Genomic DNA, 17,343 nt, shown 5'->3' on the forward strand with positions numbered 1-17,343 from the left:
AGGAAGGGAGAGGAAGGAGGAAGATAAAGACATTTTAACTTTGAGAATTTAAAGTTCAGTAAAGTTTGCAGTGATCAGAGAAGGTTCTAGAGAGGAGGTCTACAGCAGCCTGGAAGTGTCTAGAGAAACTGAGACTTTTTGTCTCTTCTAGCCCTGGTGGTACAGGAAAAGGAAGGGCAGGCAAAGTGCATAGGCAGAGCAGGAGAGCAAGAACTGGCTGAGGCCACCTGTGTTTCCATCCACAGAGGCATTTCTCGAGGAAAGGGCGAGCCCCCAGTCAATCAAGCAGGTCAACAGCCCTAAAGACAGCCATGTAAACATGATGGGCATGTCCTGGGTTAGCACGTCAGTCATGTTCATCCTAGCAGGAAAATCAGAACAGACTTTATTGTCCATATTTAAGCACTAAGCAGCTGGCACAGTGACCAGAGCAGAAGTCCGTATAACCGAGGCAGGTACTGTTAGTAGCTGCCTTCTAACTACCAGTGACTTGAGGAAAGATGGGCATGCAGATGCTGCTTACCTGTCTCTGAGGCCATGCTGCTCTGAGAATGGCTTCCGTTCGGAAGAATACCAGAAGCTTGCTGTCCTCCTCACTCAAGTGGAAGGACTGGCCCAAGAGCTGCAGCACCTGGATTCGAGGCCTCACAGGACATGTGTCTTCAGCACAGAAAGGCCTCAGCCACTCCAGCACGTCTTCAGCAGACACCAGCTCGTCCCTGCAGAGAGGACAAAGTGGAAAGACTAGCTCTTGAGGCTTTTTGTGTCCCTTCTAGTAATCAAATGCCACCACTGACCTAAAGACTCAGTAGATAACTTTGTTTTCTTAAGAGGAAAAGATTAAGTTTTTAAGTGACTTACAACAAACCATATTGATGATCTTAAACTATGTAAAATAAATATAATCCTGCAGCAGTTTTTATTAAACAGAGCAACATAAAGCTGACAGAGGCAACCACTGACTACTATGCTCTTAGCTAGTTTATTTCTTATACAAATTTAACAAGTTGTAAAGCTTGTCCCTAACTGCTACTAACAGTACCACTTACCAGTCTAGGATTTTATATACTTGATCTCTAGTTGGCAACAACTATGCAAACAAGACACCGTAAATCACATTTGCTAGGAGAGAACTGGCTTCGGAGAGGTGGTATAACCCCCGTGTCATGCCCAGCACTGTCCCCATTGCCCACAGCTCTTCATCACTCCTACTGTGATCACAATTCCTGCATGTGGCTACAAAACCACCTAATACCGTCTAAAGATTAACTATGAGTGCTCAGCTACTACTGGACTATAGACTCTACAAACATACCATGAAGAGAATGTTCTGCGCATTTCTCCACCCAGTCTGATGATCTGCTTTCCTGTAGTCCCAGAAGGGCCACCTCAGTAAACTCACTGACTCACCAACATCAGTGGCCACTGCTAAACTTCACAGCCACATCCTTACAGAGCTCTTGGTATGAATCACTTAAACCGAGTCTCAGACCAAATCAAACATAATGCCAAATCCTGCTTAACAAAGCTGCAATATATTTAAAAAACAAACAAACAAACAAACAAACAAACAAAACCCCAGAAAATCTTCTGAAGTTAAGTCCTGTATCAACACTGAGCATGTCACTCTGTATCTACCACAGTATACCTATCTGACCAATGCTATTTTATGGCAACTTACATTGAAAATAGAATTCATTACTAGTACTTACAGAAAAATAAAGTTATAAAATGTGAAGAACCAGCTGAAACATTTCTAAGTTATGAATCATTTGCTAGTTTTACCAGTGGTTACTCTTCCTTCTCAGTCCTCATTAGAAATAACAAAAGCTGGGGATGTGGAGAGGGCTCAGTAAGTAAAGTGCTTGCCAACAAGCACGAGGGGCTGGTTTCAATTGCCAGAAACAGCATGGGAAAGCCATGGTGGCAGGCAGGCATAGACAGGATTCCAGGGCTCTGCTGGCCAGTCCATAAAGCCAAGTTGGCCAGCTCTGGCTTCAGTGAATGAGTGCCTCACAGACTAAGGGGGAGGGGCTTGAGAGGAGGTGCACTGGTTAAGAGCTCTACCTTGTCTTGCACTGGACCTAAGCTTTGTTTCCAGCACTAACCTAAACTCCAAGCATAGCTCCAGTTCCTGGGGGTGGGGATGGGGGTGAGGTGCGCAGGGGGAAAATCTGATGCCCTCTTGTGGCCTCTGCAGGCATTGCATGCACACCATACAAATAATGAACATTCAGACAAACAGGCACATACATAAACACACAACTAATAAATAAAGCTTCAAAATATTAAGGAGCAGAGTGATTGAGAAGGACAGCTGAAAAACTTCTGGCCACCACGTATGTGCATGTGCACACACATCTATGTGCATGTACGTATGAGCATGTGCACACACATCTATGTGCATGTACACTCATACATATGTATGCATACTGATACACACAAGAGAAGACATACTTACAACTGTGTGTATATGGTGGAAAAATGTTGCTGCAAAAAAGACAGAATGCACAGCTATTCCCTGAATACTTTCTGTCTTTACAGTAGTACCATCAAGATCATTTTCAGACCTCATTGGCTCTCGGCCCCATCATTTTCTAAACCTAAGCCATGAATGTCATCACTTCCACTATAGGTAAGGACCTTGAGAAAATATCTGTCTGGATCTATGTAACCAAGACAACATATGCAAAGCACCTTGTCCAGTATGTGGCACAGAAGGACTTAAGAGCTACTACCCCCGTCAGAATCATCTTCAGCAGTTTTATCGCCGTCAAAGCACTACAGTATGTGCTTAATGGCATAGACATTAAAATTTTACATGGTACCTGCCCCCAAAGAACGAATACAATGGAAAAAAGACCTATAAATTGGCCTTTGTCTGTATTACTAATGTGGTAAATTTGAGCACCTGTTTGGAGGGAGAGCTGTGACATCTAAATAGGATCAAGGAGATGCAGAACATGTATCAGTGCAAATGTAGGAAAATATAACTCCAACAAAGGGAACAGGGAACAAGCAAAGATTTCAAAGGGCATGGAAGTCCAGTGAGAGACTAAAGGCCCAGTGTGAAGTGAACAGAGGATCAGGTTTGAAGTGAACAAGAGGATCAAGGAAGAAGTGTACAGTTTTCTCACTTCTGGAACCAAGACAGTTGAACACAGGCTGCAGAGAGAGTACGGCTGAGCCCTCTGAAAGTGCAGGCTCTGAAGGGTCAGGTCTTGACTAAGGTCCCAGGCCTAACATTCTTCACAGAATTCGGAGTCTCCATTTCCTTAATTATCAATAGACAGGGAAAGCAATGCCTTCCTCACAGGGTTGTTTAGACTTAAGTAGAAAAATGTAGTAAATGCAATGTGTGTAACACACCTAGCATATGCCCAAATACTTCAAATACAAGAAACATCATCATTAAAGCTTTTGGAGGGCACAGATTAGGAAAGATGGTGGATTTTGAAGCAGTGAGTCTTCATGCCACTTTAAAGATTAGAGAAGATGTGTAGGCTGGGCATATGGTAGAGGCCTGCAATAGTCTCAGTATAAATCTGGAAGAAAAGAAACATTGATCTCAACTGCTCCAAGGTTCAGGGAACATCAGTAAAAGGAACGGGAAGAATGGGAGAACCAGAGCATAAAGAGGAGTGCCGTGAGCTGTCCTGTGGACATGCTGTGGTTGTTGCACAGCTCAACTCACTGTAGGTGTGGTTTCCTGCACAAGACAAGCAAAAAGATCAGGCCAATAACAAGATTGCTCAATGCACCAACAGGTAGCTCTAACTAGACCCAGTCCACTGAGATGGGTGTTGTGGGGGCCTCACACAATCAAGAGTACATAAAGATGGGAGAACTTGCTGGGGTTGGAGGAAAGGGAAGTTATAGATATGATCAAGATATATCATATAAATGTATGAGAGCATCAATAAATAAGTGAAATATCTTTAAAAAAAACCAGGAAGACAGTCATTTGAAGGCCATTTCTGTCAACAAATCCAAACCCTGTTCTCAGAAGCTGGTATTTTATCCCTCCCACCTAAATGTCAAGGTGAGTAGTATGAGCCCAGATATCAGATAGCTGGAGTCAGGAAGCCCAAATGGAAGCCAGAGTTCTAGTAACCATCTCACTCTGGCCAACAATATGAATCTGATGATAACTTATACAGGTTTCTATCAACGGTTACTATCACAACAACCCTGGTCATGTATGCTGTCATTTTAAAGTAGAGACAAGGAAGCAGTCACCCAGGATCACACAGTAGGCAGTCATGTCTTGCTACAAGGTAGTCTTACTACCTTGGGCTATCTGTTCCTTGCCTTGTCAATTTCTGTATGATGGCACTGAGTCACTCTGGAGCATGTTACAGAACAACTTGGCAGCAACTTCAGTTACTGATGAGATACAGAAAGATCATCATAACGCTTTCCAAATAATTGAGTTGGACTCTTATTCCTTGAGTATATAATACAGTTAATAAAATCTGACATTTTGGAGAGACATGTTCTAATTTTTAGTTGATGTTTCAAATATATAATCAAATTATGAGAACTCCTTCCTAAAATGCAAACACTCTTCCAAAGGCACCATGTTCTGGGCAAGCTTTACTGTACCTCCTTCTGAATACCGGATTCAGAACAAACACGCAAAAAGAAAAGAACTCAGCAAGCAATGTCGAGGTATGAGCCAGACAGCCTCACAATGGTTTTTAAAATCCACTGTTATTCTTATAGAATAGTACAGATGTACACACACATACACACACACACACACACACATACACACACACACGTATACTCATGTACACATATGCACACATGGCCAAACAATGATAAAACAGGTGAGTTTCTTATTTCTTCCTATTTTTCTGTGGGTTGAAACATTGTCAAATGAATAGATGGGGTCAAAACGGGTGGGGATACAAAGCATGATGTCAGTAATATGGTCCAGAAGAAGAAGGAAAGAAGTGATTCTATTTTTGTAGTCTTTGACAAAAAAAAAAGGAGGTTTAATGAGAAAAATAATAAAGAGCAAATCATTTCAAAACACATTTACCTCATTATAAAAATGATTAGTAAAAGTTATTAAATAGCTAAAAGGAAATTCTCTATAGTTTCACTATAAACAACAGGCACTTGCTTCTACTCACTGCCCCTATAATTAGGATGGAGGAAGAAGGTATTACACTGTAAAGAGTCAATCTGGTACTTTATTTAAAAACAATCAAGCTAATAGGGACACACAGACACTCACATCCTCAGCTGTGGCTCAGCAGATACTGAGTCATCAGGGGGTACACATCTACTTCTACCAGCATGACAGAGCAGCAGCAGCAGCAGCAGCAGCCGCCGCCAAACATGCTGAGTAACTACGTGAGGAAGTGGGACTCCAGGGTAGAGTGAGTGCTCGCCCACTCTTCTCTATTGGTCCTGGAGCATGGGAAGACATCCATGCAAGTAAAAACATGGAAAGGGACAGCAACCAAAAAGTAATTGAATCAAGACAAGATTTTTTAGAATATAAAAGAAATACTTTTTGGTAAAATAGTTTTCAGATTCTTTATGACACGTGTCTTAGTTAGGGTCACCTTTGCTGTGATAAAACACCATGTCCAAAAGAAACCTGGGAAAGAAAGGGTTTACTTGGCTTATATTTTCACATCATAATCCATCACTGAAGGCAATGAAGGCAGAAACTCGAATAGAGCAAGAACCTGGAGGTCAGAGCTGATGCAAAGGCCACAGAGGCGTGCTGATTACTGGCTTGCTGTCTGTGGCTTGCTCAGCCTGCTTTCTTATAGACCAGGTGCATCAGTCCAATAACGACACCACCCACAATGGGCTGGGCCCACACACATCAATAACTAATTAAGAAAGTGCCCAACAAGCCTGCCTACAGTCCAGTCTTATAGAGACTTCTTTTTTATTGAGGTTTGCTCCTCTCAGATGGCTTTAGATTGTGACAAGTTGACATAAAAATCATCCAGCATAACATATACATACAAAATTAGCCATATCTAAATTTAAATAGTTAAAGTATACTGAAAGAGGTATCAAAATATTTTTAAAAGATATAATAATCAAAACAGTTATTCTTATTTGAGGATGGGGAAAAGAAAACTGCATTCAAATATGCAAAATATAAGCCCTTTCGTATTTCTCATACATATAAATGTCATAGAAGTTGAACTACTGCAGAAAACTAAAGATGCTTTCCCCAAACCTTTATACTGAAGGCCAGTGGGCAACCCAAATGTAGGATTAGGTTTTATTCCAATGTTTCCAAATAAAATTCACACATACATACATACATACACACACACACACACACCCTAGAACAGTCACTTTCTGCATCTTTTTAAAAAACTGGATAGCACTCATATCTAGAGAGCAGTTCGTTACCCCGTAACAGTCATGACATTATTGGACCAAAGGGCACATCTTGCCTGGCAAGGTAACAGGTTGCTAGTTTCACAGATGAGTAAAACCAGAGACGATTTTTCTTCCCTAATAACTTGTACAGTACCTTTCAGCACCATAAAAATTAGGCAGAACTGAGAAAGGTTCCAGTATGGTTCCAGCTCGATTTATTTGACTTATAATTAAGGTAAATGCTAACTTAGGAATAGGTCTCATTAACTAGTTCTGTCTCATGAACAAGAACCATGACAATAGCTTATACTGTTTGAAACCTTCTAGGGCTTCCCTCATCAAGACTTGTAAGTATGTATCCAATACATGCAGTATCTGTCTTTCTCTGCCTATGTAGCCTCACTCACCATAGTTTTTCAGTTTCATCCACTTATCTGAAAATTTTATAATTTCACTTTTACAGTTGAATAAAATTCCACTGCACATATGTACAGAATTTTCATTATCCATTCATCTGTCACTAGACATATAGGCCTTTTCTATTTCCTAGCTACTGTGACTACAGCGGCAGGAGCCATGGATGAGTATGTATCTCATAAAGTCCACAGAGCATATGGTCAAGAGTGGCTGAGCTAGACTTCCTGATAGGTTCTACTTTTAGCTTTTCTGGGGGGATCTGCAAAGTTCCAAAGAGGTTGCAGCAGTCAACACCCTCACTGATAATGACTAAAATGTGTCCCTTTCCTTACTTCCTTGCTAGCACTTATTGTCAATAGATTTCTTGATGAGGGTGAGAGGGAATCGCAAAGAAGTTCTAATTTACATTCTCAAGTATCAGCCATCCTAATTACTTTTGAGAATTCTCTGTAGCTCATTTTTTGTTTGGGTTGTTTTCTGTTTTGTTTTGGAGATCTTCGTGGAGCTTAGAGGTCAATCCCCAGTCAGAGGTAGGACCTATGAAGTTTTTCTCCCATTCTATCTTGTACATCTTGACTCAGTCAGCAGTTTCACATGCTGTACAGAAGCTTTTCAGTTTCATGAGATACTGTTTGTCAGTTGCTGGCCTAGTTTCCTGAGAGGGCAAAGTCCTGTTTAAAAAGCCCTCACCTGTGTAGCTGTGTTGTAAACAGTACTCCTTACTGTTTTCTCTAGCAGTTTCAGGTTTGTAGTAATATGAACCTTATTGGCAATCCATGGCTGACAAGGTCTGGGTCTCTAGGAGAACTTTAACTATGTAGTTTAGCTTGTCCTGGTACCAACGTGCCTTCTAAATACATGTATATTTGTCATATACCCATGGACAGATGCAGTTTTCAGCCTTGACCAGAGAAGCTTATCTGTGCAATAAAAGATGACAAATTCACAGATGCATGGCTACTCAAGGTACTGAGTTAAAATAACAATTTAGTGTTCTGCCCTAAACAAGATATTGATACAATTCCCATTAAGGATCACAGTGTATCAACAAAGAGAGGTAAGAAAGACAGGAAGAGCCAAAGACGAGGAGAAGGGCTCAAATGCCACCTTCTGGGAATGACTGAACCAACTTATCATGTCTCACAGTGACTATGGCTGCTTACATTGGGCCTGCCAACATGCCTGATCATGGATCAGGGAGGGATTCAGAGGGCCCTATTCTTGCCTGCTGAACTACTGACTACTGATGGATTCTGGGAGAGGGGAAGGCATTTTCTTTTATGTCCCCACTGATGAGACTCCCAGGCTCCAGTGGCTAGTTCCAAATCCATGATCACAAAGGTAGCCTTGATTTAACTCAGAAAATGACAAAAGATGTGATTCTGGGGTAAATGATTTGTATAAAGGTGGGCAAGTTGAAGAGGTTAGGTAGTCCAGAAAGGTTATATGTGTATAACAGTAATCAAAATACATACATATATACATATACATATACATAAACATATACATATATATGTGTGTGTGTGTGTGTGTGTCTGTGTCTGTGTGTCTGTGTGTGTGTGTGCCTGTGTGTGTGTGTGCCTGTGTGTGTGTGTGTGTGCCTGTGTGTGTGAGTGTGTGTGTGCCTGTGTGTGTGTATGTGTGTCTGTGTGTCTGTGTATGTGTGTGTGTCTGTGTGTGTGTGTCTGTGTGTCTGTGTGTGTATGTGTGTGTGTCTGTGTGTGTGTGTCTGTGTGTCTGTGTGTGTGTGTGCCTGTGTGTCTGTGTGTGTGAGTGTGTCTATGTATGTATATAGTTAGTTAGTTAGTAGTCCTGTACTACACAGTGTAATACATACTAGGTACTTATCTTCACATCCACAGAGAAGTATAGTTCTCACCATGCATCAAAGAAGCTTCCCTTTGCAGCAGATAGAGACCATCACAGCAAACCACAGCTGCTCAAAATACACAGAACTGATGTATCGAGCCCTAACAGATACAGCTACAACATGACCCCTATACCTAAGGCTCAAGGAATACCAGAGGGTGGAAGTGAAAGATTCTAAGAGCCAGAGAAATACGAAGTCTTCTGTGAGACTGTGTCTCCTAGAGATGACAGGAAAGCTATACCCAGGATACTGCAACAATATGGCTGTATCAACAATGTGCCTAAACAGGACCTGGACAATGACAACAAGAGGCACGATAATGGAGAGGTGAGGTGGTTCATGGGGCCTCACCTCTAGACAAAGAATTATAGGCAACCAATGACTGCTGAGATTCAGAGAGTTAGTCTTCCTCAGGGATGCGGCTCTTAACTGGTCATACAATATTAAGTGGTTGGCTCTTAAATCAAACACACAAACAATATAAAGTGTCAGCACCCAGTATTTATATATTTATGCATTTAGATATGCAATAGTAACAATAAAATAAAAAAAAGCCATTAATTTGAGAGGGACCAAGGGTGCCATGAGAGTGGTTGGAGATGGAAAGGGAAAGGAAGAAATGATTTATATTTTAATTAATAATATCTTAAAAGTTTTAAAGATTGGATGACACCAAGACAACTCTGTGTTGTGTGTAACACCTCTTCAAGTACATCTTGAAATGTAAATCAATCCTAAAATTTGGTGCCAATTCTGTGTTTCCGCCCCTGAAGCCAGGCTACCAAGCTCATTCATATTATTGCCTGGCTTTTCAGTAAGGTGGAAATTTGCAAAGTCTACCTGTGTGATGCCAGCAAAGGAAGGGGAAAAGAGCAAGTTCATGTGAGCGAGGAGATGACAGGGAAGGACTTAACTGCTCACACTCCAAAGAGTCCTGTGTCTCAATGATGGATGGGGCCGTACATAGTATACATACATCCTGCACCATGCTGAATGGGCATTTTCCAGGAGAATGCCTTATATTTATCATAATAACTGGCAAGGAATAAGAGACATTTAGAACATGTATGAGTGCATACTAAACTAGTATCATTGTAGTAGTACAAGAAGTATAAATTAACAAACATCACAATTAAGGTATATTTAAAAAAACTCTTAGGAAGGTAATAGTTTGGGTATATACGATTTAACCTTAGACCTTAATTTTTGACAACTACTCATGAACTCCATGTTCTCTCCAATATCCCTGAATCGAGAATACCTTTCTGGGAGGTTAGAGAACATCTGGAGGTGGAGCCTCAATGGAGTGACTCAATGTGACTCAGGGCAGGCATTTATAACCTGGCTCTGCTTCCTGGTTATGCTTCCTACCTGATACCTGTTTCCTGCTTTGCCCAGATGTGAGCACACAGGTTCACACTCATGCTGCCTCACCTATAAGCTGCTCTTATCAGTGTTTCCCTCCATGATAAGACTGCATAATCAAACCATCAAAAATCTTGTCAGGCCAGGGTAGATAATCATATCTGTTTAGGTGGTTAAAGTCTCCATTAATGTTGTTTGAGTGCTATAAGTTCATTGGATTTGAAATTAGCCCAGAAGAAATAGGTGCCCAGGAGAGGTACACTGCTGTTACAAAGCATATGACACTTGCTCTAGTATTAGCAAGGATTCACGCAGGTACAGCATGGGCTATATACTGAGAACAGCCACGTGTTCTTAGTTCTACAGTAGAGCAGACAGGTAATCCTAGCACTTGGGAAGTATTGGCATGAGAAACAGAAAGAAGTTCAAGACCATCTTGGGGGATATAGTGAGGTTGAGGCCATCCTGGGATACCTGTAACCCTATCTCAAGAAAATAAAACAAAGCAAAACACCGGAAAAACAATGGCCATACAACCAAACACTTGGTAGCTATTTCATACATACTTCAATTCTTAATCATTTCTGAAGTTTCCCTGGCAGAAATATTGAGATGGAATACACGTATATCAAGGAGCATACAAATATAAATATGTGTGTACGTGTGTATCCCTGCATGTGTGTGATGGCTGATGATGTGCACGAGCAGAGTTATTCACTATGGACACTCAGGATAGTGGACATCAGACTTACACTGTTGGGGCTCATGGAAGCTTGCATGACAGGAGGAAGAGGAAGGGCAGAGGGAGCCTGGCACAACACCTAGACAGGGAGGAAATGGGTCAGATAGAGAACTGAGTGACCTGAGAGCAAAGCTTTAGAAGGGCAGGTACCCGATATCCCTCCAGGGACTGCCTGCAGCTATTGAGAACAGAAACTCTGACTTCTCAGTGGGACGCTGCCAGGTAGCTGGGGAATGGAAAACCAAGCAAATAGCTACACCAACTGAAGAATACCTGCTGGGAATAAAAGCTGCAATATGATTTTTATTCTTCTCTTGCTTTTTTTTTCAAGAAGAGAAAAATCCACTGAAGCTTTTCCCAAGAACCCTTTGTTAGTCTGTCTCTGGAATGAAAAGGAATATCTTGTTCTGCTTCTCGCTCCCTAACATCTTTTCTGAAGCTTGAAATATAAATAACCTGCATTCCAAAGACCCAGGGTAAATTCTTTGGTGTATCTGGCTAGAAATTCATAGGGAAAAACATTGTCTTCTAACTGTGAGATGGCCCCAGGTGCACAGGACTCTGGGAGTTACTGGAAGTGGCCTATGCAGTAGCAGAGAGTCTTGAGAGGCCAGGATCCAGAGCCGAGTCCACTTGGGAGAATCTGGGGGCTAACCCATTCCCTGGGGACTGGGACAGGGATGGCAGCTACTGTGTGGAACACCTAGAAGGCCCGTTAGTATACCATGGGCAGGACCTCCACCTGCTCCAGCACATGATGCACCTGCGGTGTCCAGGCACAGCGTGTCACCTAGAATACCAACCCCCTCTGCCCCAACAGAGTCAGTCTAGAGGCTAGGCCCTGTAACCCACTGCATTTCCTGCTCTGCCCTCCTTGTCCTCCACTCGCGCTTTCAGCATGGTACTTCCCACTCTATAGCAGTTACTAGGGCTATGTGCAAGTTTGTCTTCTCTGCAAAACAGGGATTCACAGGCTTAGAAGTTACTTCTTATCCATATGATTTACTAGACTTCTTATCGCTATGACTTACTAGAGCAGGACACACAACTATCACATAGAATAAACACCTATCTCTAGAATAAGGATTGGAATTAGGCACTGTTGTAATTATTTTCTTATTTGAGGATCTACAAGCAAAGGGGCTTTAGCAATTACACAAAGTCAGAGGCAGAGAAAACAGAGGGTCCTGCTTGCAATAATTCCTCAGATTCATCAGCAGCTTATCTTATATGCTCTCAACCCTGGGCAAAATGGAGATCACAAAGATCCACACTGTCATCTATAAGATATATCTCATAAAGACATACAGCATCTGCATGCTAAGTCTGGAGTCACAGTCAAGCAAAGCCTGGTTCTTTGGTCCTGGACAAGTGGTGACCTTTTATATCCTGAAGGCAGCGACAGCACATGCAGCCAGAATAATAACCCTAAGAATTAAATTTACAAAGAAGTGGGAAGTGTTACAATAGGTCAATAGAGAATACACAAGTGTCTATGTATCTCTATTAAAACTATATAGTATATATGCATACTTGATTAATAATTGGTAAAAAGGCATTTTCTTCCCCAATACCAAGTGGGGAGTTTCCTAAATCCCTCTCTTTATTATGTTCAGTGGAAACTGGAGGAGAGGCCAGACAGGATTGATATGGATGTCAGCTGGAACAAAGACTGCTCTAACTCCAATGGCTGTGGTGGTTTGAATGAGAGCCTCTCCTCATAGGTTCATATTTGAAAGCTTCCTTCCCACATGGTGGAACTGTTTGGGAAGCATTAGAAGGTGTGGCCTTGTTAAGGAGGTGTGTTGCAGGGGTAGGGTTTGAGGTTTCAAAACCTCATGCCTTGAGTCTCACAAGAGACTTTAGACTTTTAAATAGTGTGAAAACTGTGAGTGATAATGGGTACTTTTTAAGTTGGACTGAATGCGTTTTGCACTATGATATGGCCAAACCCCTATGGGTGCAAGGTATAAATGAGGTATAAATGGCCTCCATAGGCTCATATAATTGAATTGTTGGGCCTCAGTTGGTGAAACTGTTTTGGGATAGATTCAGAGGTATGGCTTTGTTGGTCAAAGTATGTCACTGGGGGTGGGTTTGAGGTTTCAAAACACAGTGCCAAGCCTAGGCTAGCACACTCTTTTCCTCTGACTTGCAGATTAAATGCAAACTCTCAACTACTGCTCTAGCACCATGACTGTTTGCCTGCCTGGTGTCATGCTCCTTATCATAAGGGTCATGGATTCACCCTCTAACACTGTAATCAATTAAATGCTTTCTTTTATACGCTGCCTTTGTCATGGTGTCTCTTCATAGCAATAGCAAAGCAACTAAAACACAAGGAAAGCCATTCAGTGTAGGTGGACTAGATCTCCTGGTCTTACCCATTGTCCACACTGGTGCGGACTGCCCCAACAACACCTTTCAGGACCTGGAGGGGGTCATGTGACCCACAAAGATCAGCACTGCTGCCACTGTGATAAGAAAGAGAATAATTGAGTCAGAAGAGGTCAGTCGAGCCTCAGAAATACACTTTCTTTTGATACACTCAGGTGAACGCATTGGATTATGGCATGGTAAGGTGCTTGCTCACAACTCTGTGTGCTGAGACTGAAGTGCTAAGGACGGAAAGCTTTGCTCCTCTTAGGAGCTCATGGTCTAATTCATGTATGCATTTCTACCAGGAGAACAACCTACTTTGTCATTCAAAAGCAACTGAAAATTAAAATATTTTAAACATTTAATATGTAATAATAGTAGCTTGATGCTCTTAACAAACTACTCACTGTCTAGAACTCTAGCAAATTTCCAAAGTATAACACAGGAAAGAGACATTTTACATGTTTTCAGAATATTTTTAGATTTAAACCACCTGCTAGATTTAATGAGTTACTTTTATGTCTTTGTCATTTTCTTCCTATGCCTACTAAGCTGAACTTAAAGGACACATACAAAGGCCATGTCCAACAGTGTCCTTGGCCCTGAGAGCCAAACAGTTCACCTCTCCATGTTCCTGAGCCTTCTATAGCTGTAAGTTTTACATTGACGTTGGTCAAACGACTTTAGTACACTGTCTTTAGAATTATTATGATCTTTCAGACTTGACCAGAACCAAGTCTCCAGTAGCAGAAATGTCACAGAGGCACTAGTATTTCTAATGTTTATTTTGTGAGCTTTATCTGGATAAGAAATGGTAATTATAAACAAAATGTATAAAATATGGCAAATAAATATCTGTTATCACTTGAAAATGAGGGGTTCTCATAAGCAATAGCAGAGAAATCATAACAGACTAATAGAACAAAGCTTTATTAATGTGGAATTTTTATTTCTAAAATGAAGTGCTGACACATTTTGTCTGTCTCTGCATAAAATTGCTAGGTACTTCAGAGCATTGCTGTGAAAACTGTACGAGGCTGGGTAATTAAACTGATAAAGGCTCATTTGATTTCAGTTTAGCTTCAGAAACTGACATGCATTTAATCAAAAAGTTCCTCAAGAGCAATACAGAATTACAAAGAATGCTTAAAAGGAGAATAAATTAAATACAGCTAAGTCTCTTAGCCTAATTACATTATTCACAGAAAGTGCAAGATGCCTCATTATTCCCTATCTTCGCCTTCCTCCTTCCCACCGGCTTGCTCGAGGTGCCCTCATGTGCCCATGTGGGACAGGAAGCAAGACTGTCAAGCTTACACCACTCATGTCCTAAAGTGAACACCCCAGGACAGTTATCACTAACTTCCAGTCACGACTGGAGTTCATCAAAAGAACTGCTTGGACCCCGTTTCTCACTGCTTCCGAGAAAGGAAATTAGAAGAGGCGGAAGGAAGCTAAGTAGTCACACTGAAGGCACAGAGCAAGCTGGCTCTTGGGTACCTGCCGCACATGCCATTTGCCCTTTCTCCTGCTTCTTGGTAACGTGTAGAAGTGAGAGTCCAGCCAGGAATTGGCTTTATAGCATGATATAAACATAATGCTAATGAGAACACAAATATCGTGTTCTTAAGACAGCTTAAGTCTTAAGACTTTGAGCACTCTAGAAGTCATCTCTCAGGTTTGTAAAGTATTTGAAAATATGACATACTTCTATATGCCTGGGGATAATTTAGCTTGATAATGACTGGGGTGGTATGACTGTTGGAAAGGTATTACCCTTAGGTCTTCTGTAATGGGTACTTTATAGCTTACCTCAATGCAGAAATTATTTGAGTGACTGCAGTATGTACTACATCCTTGGGTGAGATGTTGACAGGACCAATGGCCACTTGTAGCAGCTGCTGAATCATCCTTAGAGGCTGGCCATCTAAACACATGGCCACAGCTTGGTCATGAAGTTTCCTTCTGTCTGATCGGGACAGATCATAGAGATAACTGTATTTCTGGAGTATTTCCTAAAGAGAAAAATAATCAATACCAAAATGTTAATAAGAAATTAAATGTATATCTATACACAGAGCACATTTAGAGGGTCCACAAACTAAATACACTCCTATAGTGAACAGCACAGGGATATGAATTGGCTACCAAGACATTAGACTCACAATCCACCTAGATAGACTGTGAATATTTGCTTTACCGTTTATTAGTATAGTTGGTTGTTGTGATTGGAAACTTCAGCCTCTGTAAAATGACAATGATGATAAGAGGGTCTTGTGAACACCACCAGAGATGACATAAAAATCAGGCTGTTGGCAGTGCCAGGTCAAGCACAGAACAGGAGTGTGACTTGAACTGTTTCTAAAGTATAACCATCATTATAATGTAATAATTATGCAATCCCAGGTATTATGCATGTGGTATTTAATTAAATATTTGCAACAACAATCCTATAAGTACTTTTAATTAGTCTCATCTCATCAAAAAATAAACTGAGGTTCCAAGACCCTAATAACATGCCTAAAAGTCACAGTGCCACCAAGGACAGGAGCTGAGAGTAGGACCTAGAAGTCACTCTCCACCATGCTATATTACTCTTCTGTAAATGTATCTGTAGTCATAGCTGTGGTTCTCAGCATAAAACACAAGGCAGCACATAACAACAGGCAGCCACTGAACAACAACACTGCTTTCTAGCTGTTGTGTCATTTCCCTGGTAACCCCAAATATAATGCTTCAGTTTTTTAAAACTTCCACATGAAATCTCAACATGTGGAAGAGGTGAAAACCATCTACTTATTTCACACCAAACTTTAGGCTTGGAGGGTTAAAATCCAAGCATGAAATTAATGGGGCAAATTTACAGGCTGAATGTTATTTCAGCTTTTGTTATAAAAATATCTTTTCTTTTTGGGGGCTTGGAAGATGTTTTTACACAATATTACTATGTAGCTCTGGCTGTCCTGGAAGTCCTTATGTACACCAGACTGGCCTTGGATTCAGAGATCTGCCTGACTCAAACTCCCAAGTGCAGGGATTAAAAGGCATGTGCAACTATACTTGTCAAAGTGTCTTAAGAAAGCAACTGTTGTTCAGTTGAGGAACCACAGGGTTAGACTGAATGGCACTACAAAGAACAAGATGGCACTGTAAATGCTAAGGTGAAATGAGCAGGCATCTTTGTTAATAGCCCCCTTGAATTCACACACACCATACTAGCCACTGAAAGACATTTGTTACCAAGAGAAAAATGCCAGTTTTAGGATTTTAACATAGTAGGTACAATTGAAAAGCCAACTAGGATGTATAAATTTTTATACTAAAACATGTAAATCACTTATATTTGAAGATTCAAATTTTACCGCAGATCTTATAACTATAAATTATGGTATAATAAATGTTGAGGAAGAATGAACATTGCCAAGCCAGTTTGTTCTCACAGTAACTTATTGGCTGTTCATACCATTATTTAGTGATGTCCATTAAATGGCCAAACAGACACTGAAATATAAAGTAAAACAGGCCAATTTTTGTATTCAGCTCATCATCAATTTTTTAGAAAATTTTGTAGAATGTTTTTCTACATGTATATGTATGTCAAGCTGGAGGACCTGCTTCTCTCCTTCTACCATGTGTGTCTCAGGGAAGGGATCAAATTCACCTCACTGGCTCTTGCAGCAAGCATCTTTACCTGCTGAGCCAGCTCACTGAGCCCCACTATCTTTTAAATGAGATGTTTACACTGACAAGCAAACCAATACCCAGTTCTGATCAACCTGAGTGAGTTGATTTAGTAAGTGAGTACAATTTAGGAAAATGAAACAGTTAGCAGTTTCCATTTGCAATGGTATTAAAGGGCAGGTCGAGTATTAGAAAAATTCATACAAAAACCATTTACTTAGTAATCTGTCACCCTCCCAACTATGGAAAAAAAATACTCTAAAGTACCATAACTGTTAAAATAAAAAGAAGTTGGCCATAGTGGAGGAAGCTGGTCATCTCAACTTTCAGGACATTGAGTAGGATGATCACAGGTTCTAGGACAACCTGGGCCATACAGTGGTACTCTATCTCAGAACATATACATGCCCCCCCCCACACCACACACTACACACATACCACACACTACACATGCACACAGCACACATACACAAGCATGCACATACCACACACACACATACACAAACACACAAGTATACACATACTA

General features: G+C 41.0%; 1 protein-coding gene across 1 annotated transcript in view; it reads right to left on the minus strand.

Moving 5' to 3' along the window:
• Nbas (neuroblastoma amplified sequence) overlaps positions 1-17,343 on the minus strand; it is a 285,612-nt gene that overhangs the window by 33,757 nt on the left and 234,512 nt on the right. The window contains exons 46-48 of the mRNA XM_028772232.1: positions 14,949-15,151; positions 13,142-13,231; positions 524-719 (exon numbers count right to left, since the gene is read on the minus strand). Coding sequence (XP_028628065.1) covers positions 524-719; positions 13,142-13,231; positions 14,949-15,151 — 489 coding nt within the window. The remainder of the gene's footprint in view (positions 1-523; positions 720-13,141; positions 13,232-14,948; positions 15,152-17,343) is intronic.

The sequence above is a fragment of the Grammomys surdaster genome, unplaced genomic scaffold, assembly GCF_004785775.1.
Source record: "Grammomys surdaster isolate TR1022 unplaced genomic scaffold, NIH_TR_1.0 212, whole genome shotgun sequence".
Lineage (NCBI taxonomy): Eukaryota > Metazoa > Chordata > Mammalia > Rodentia > Muridae > Grammomys > Grammomys surdaster.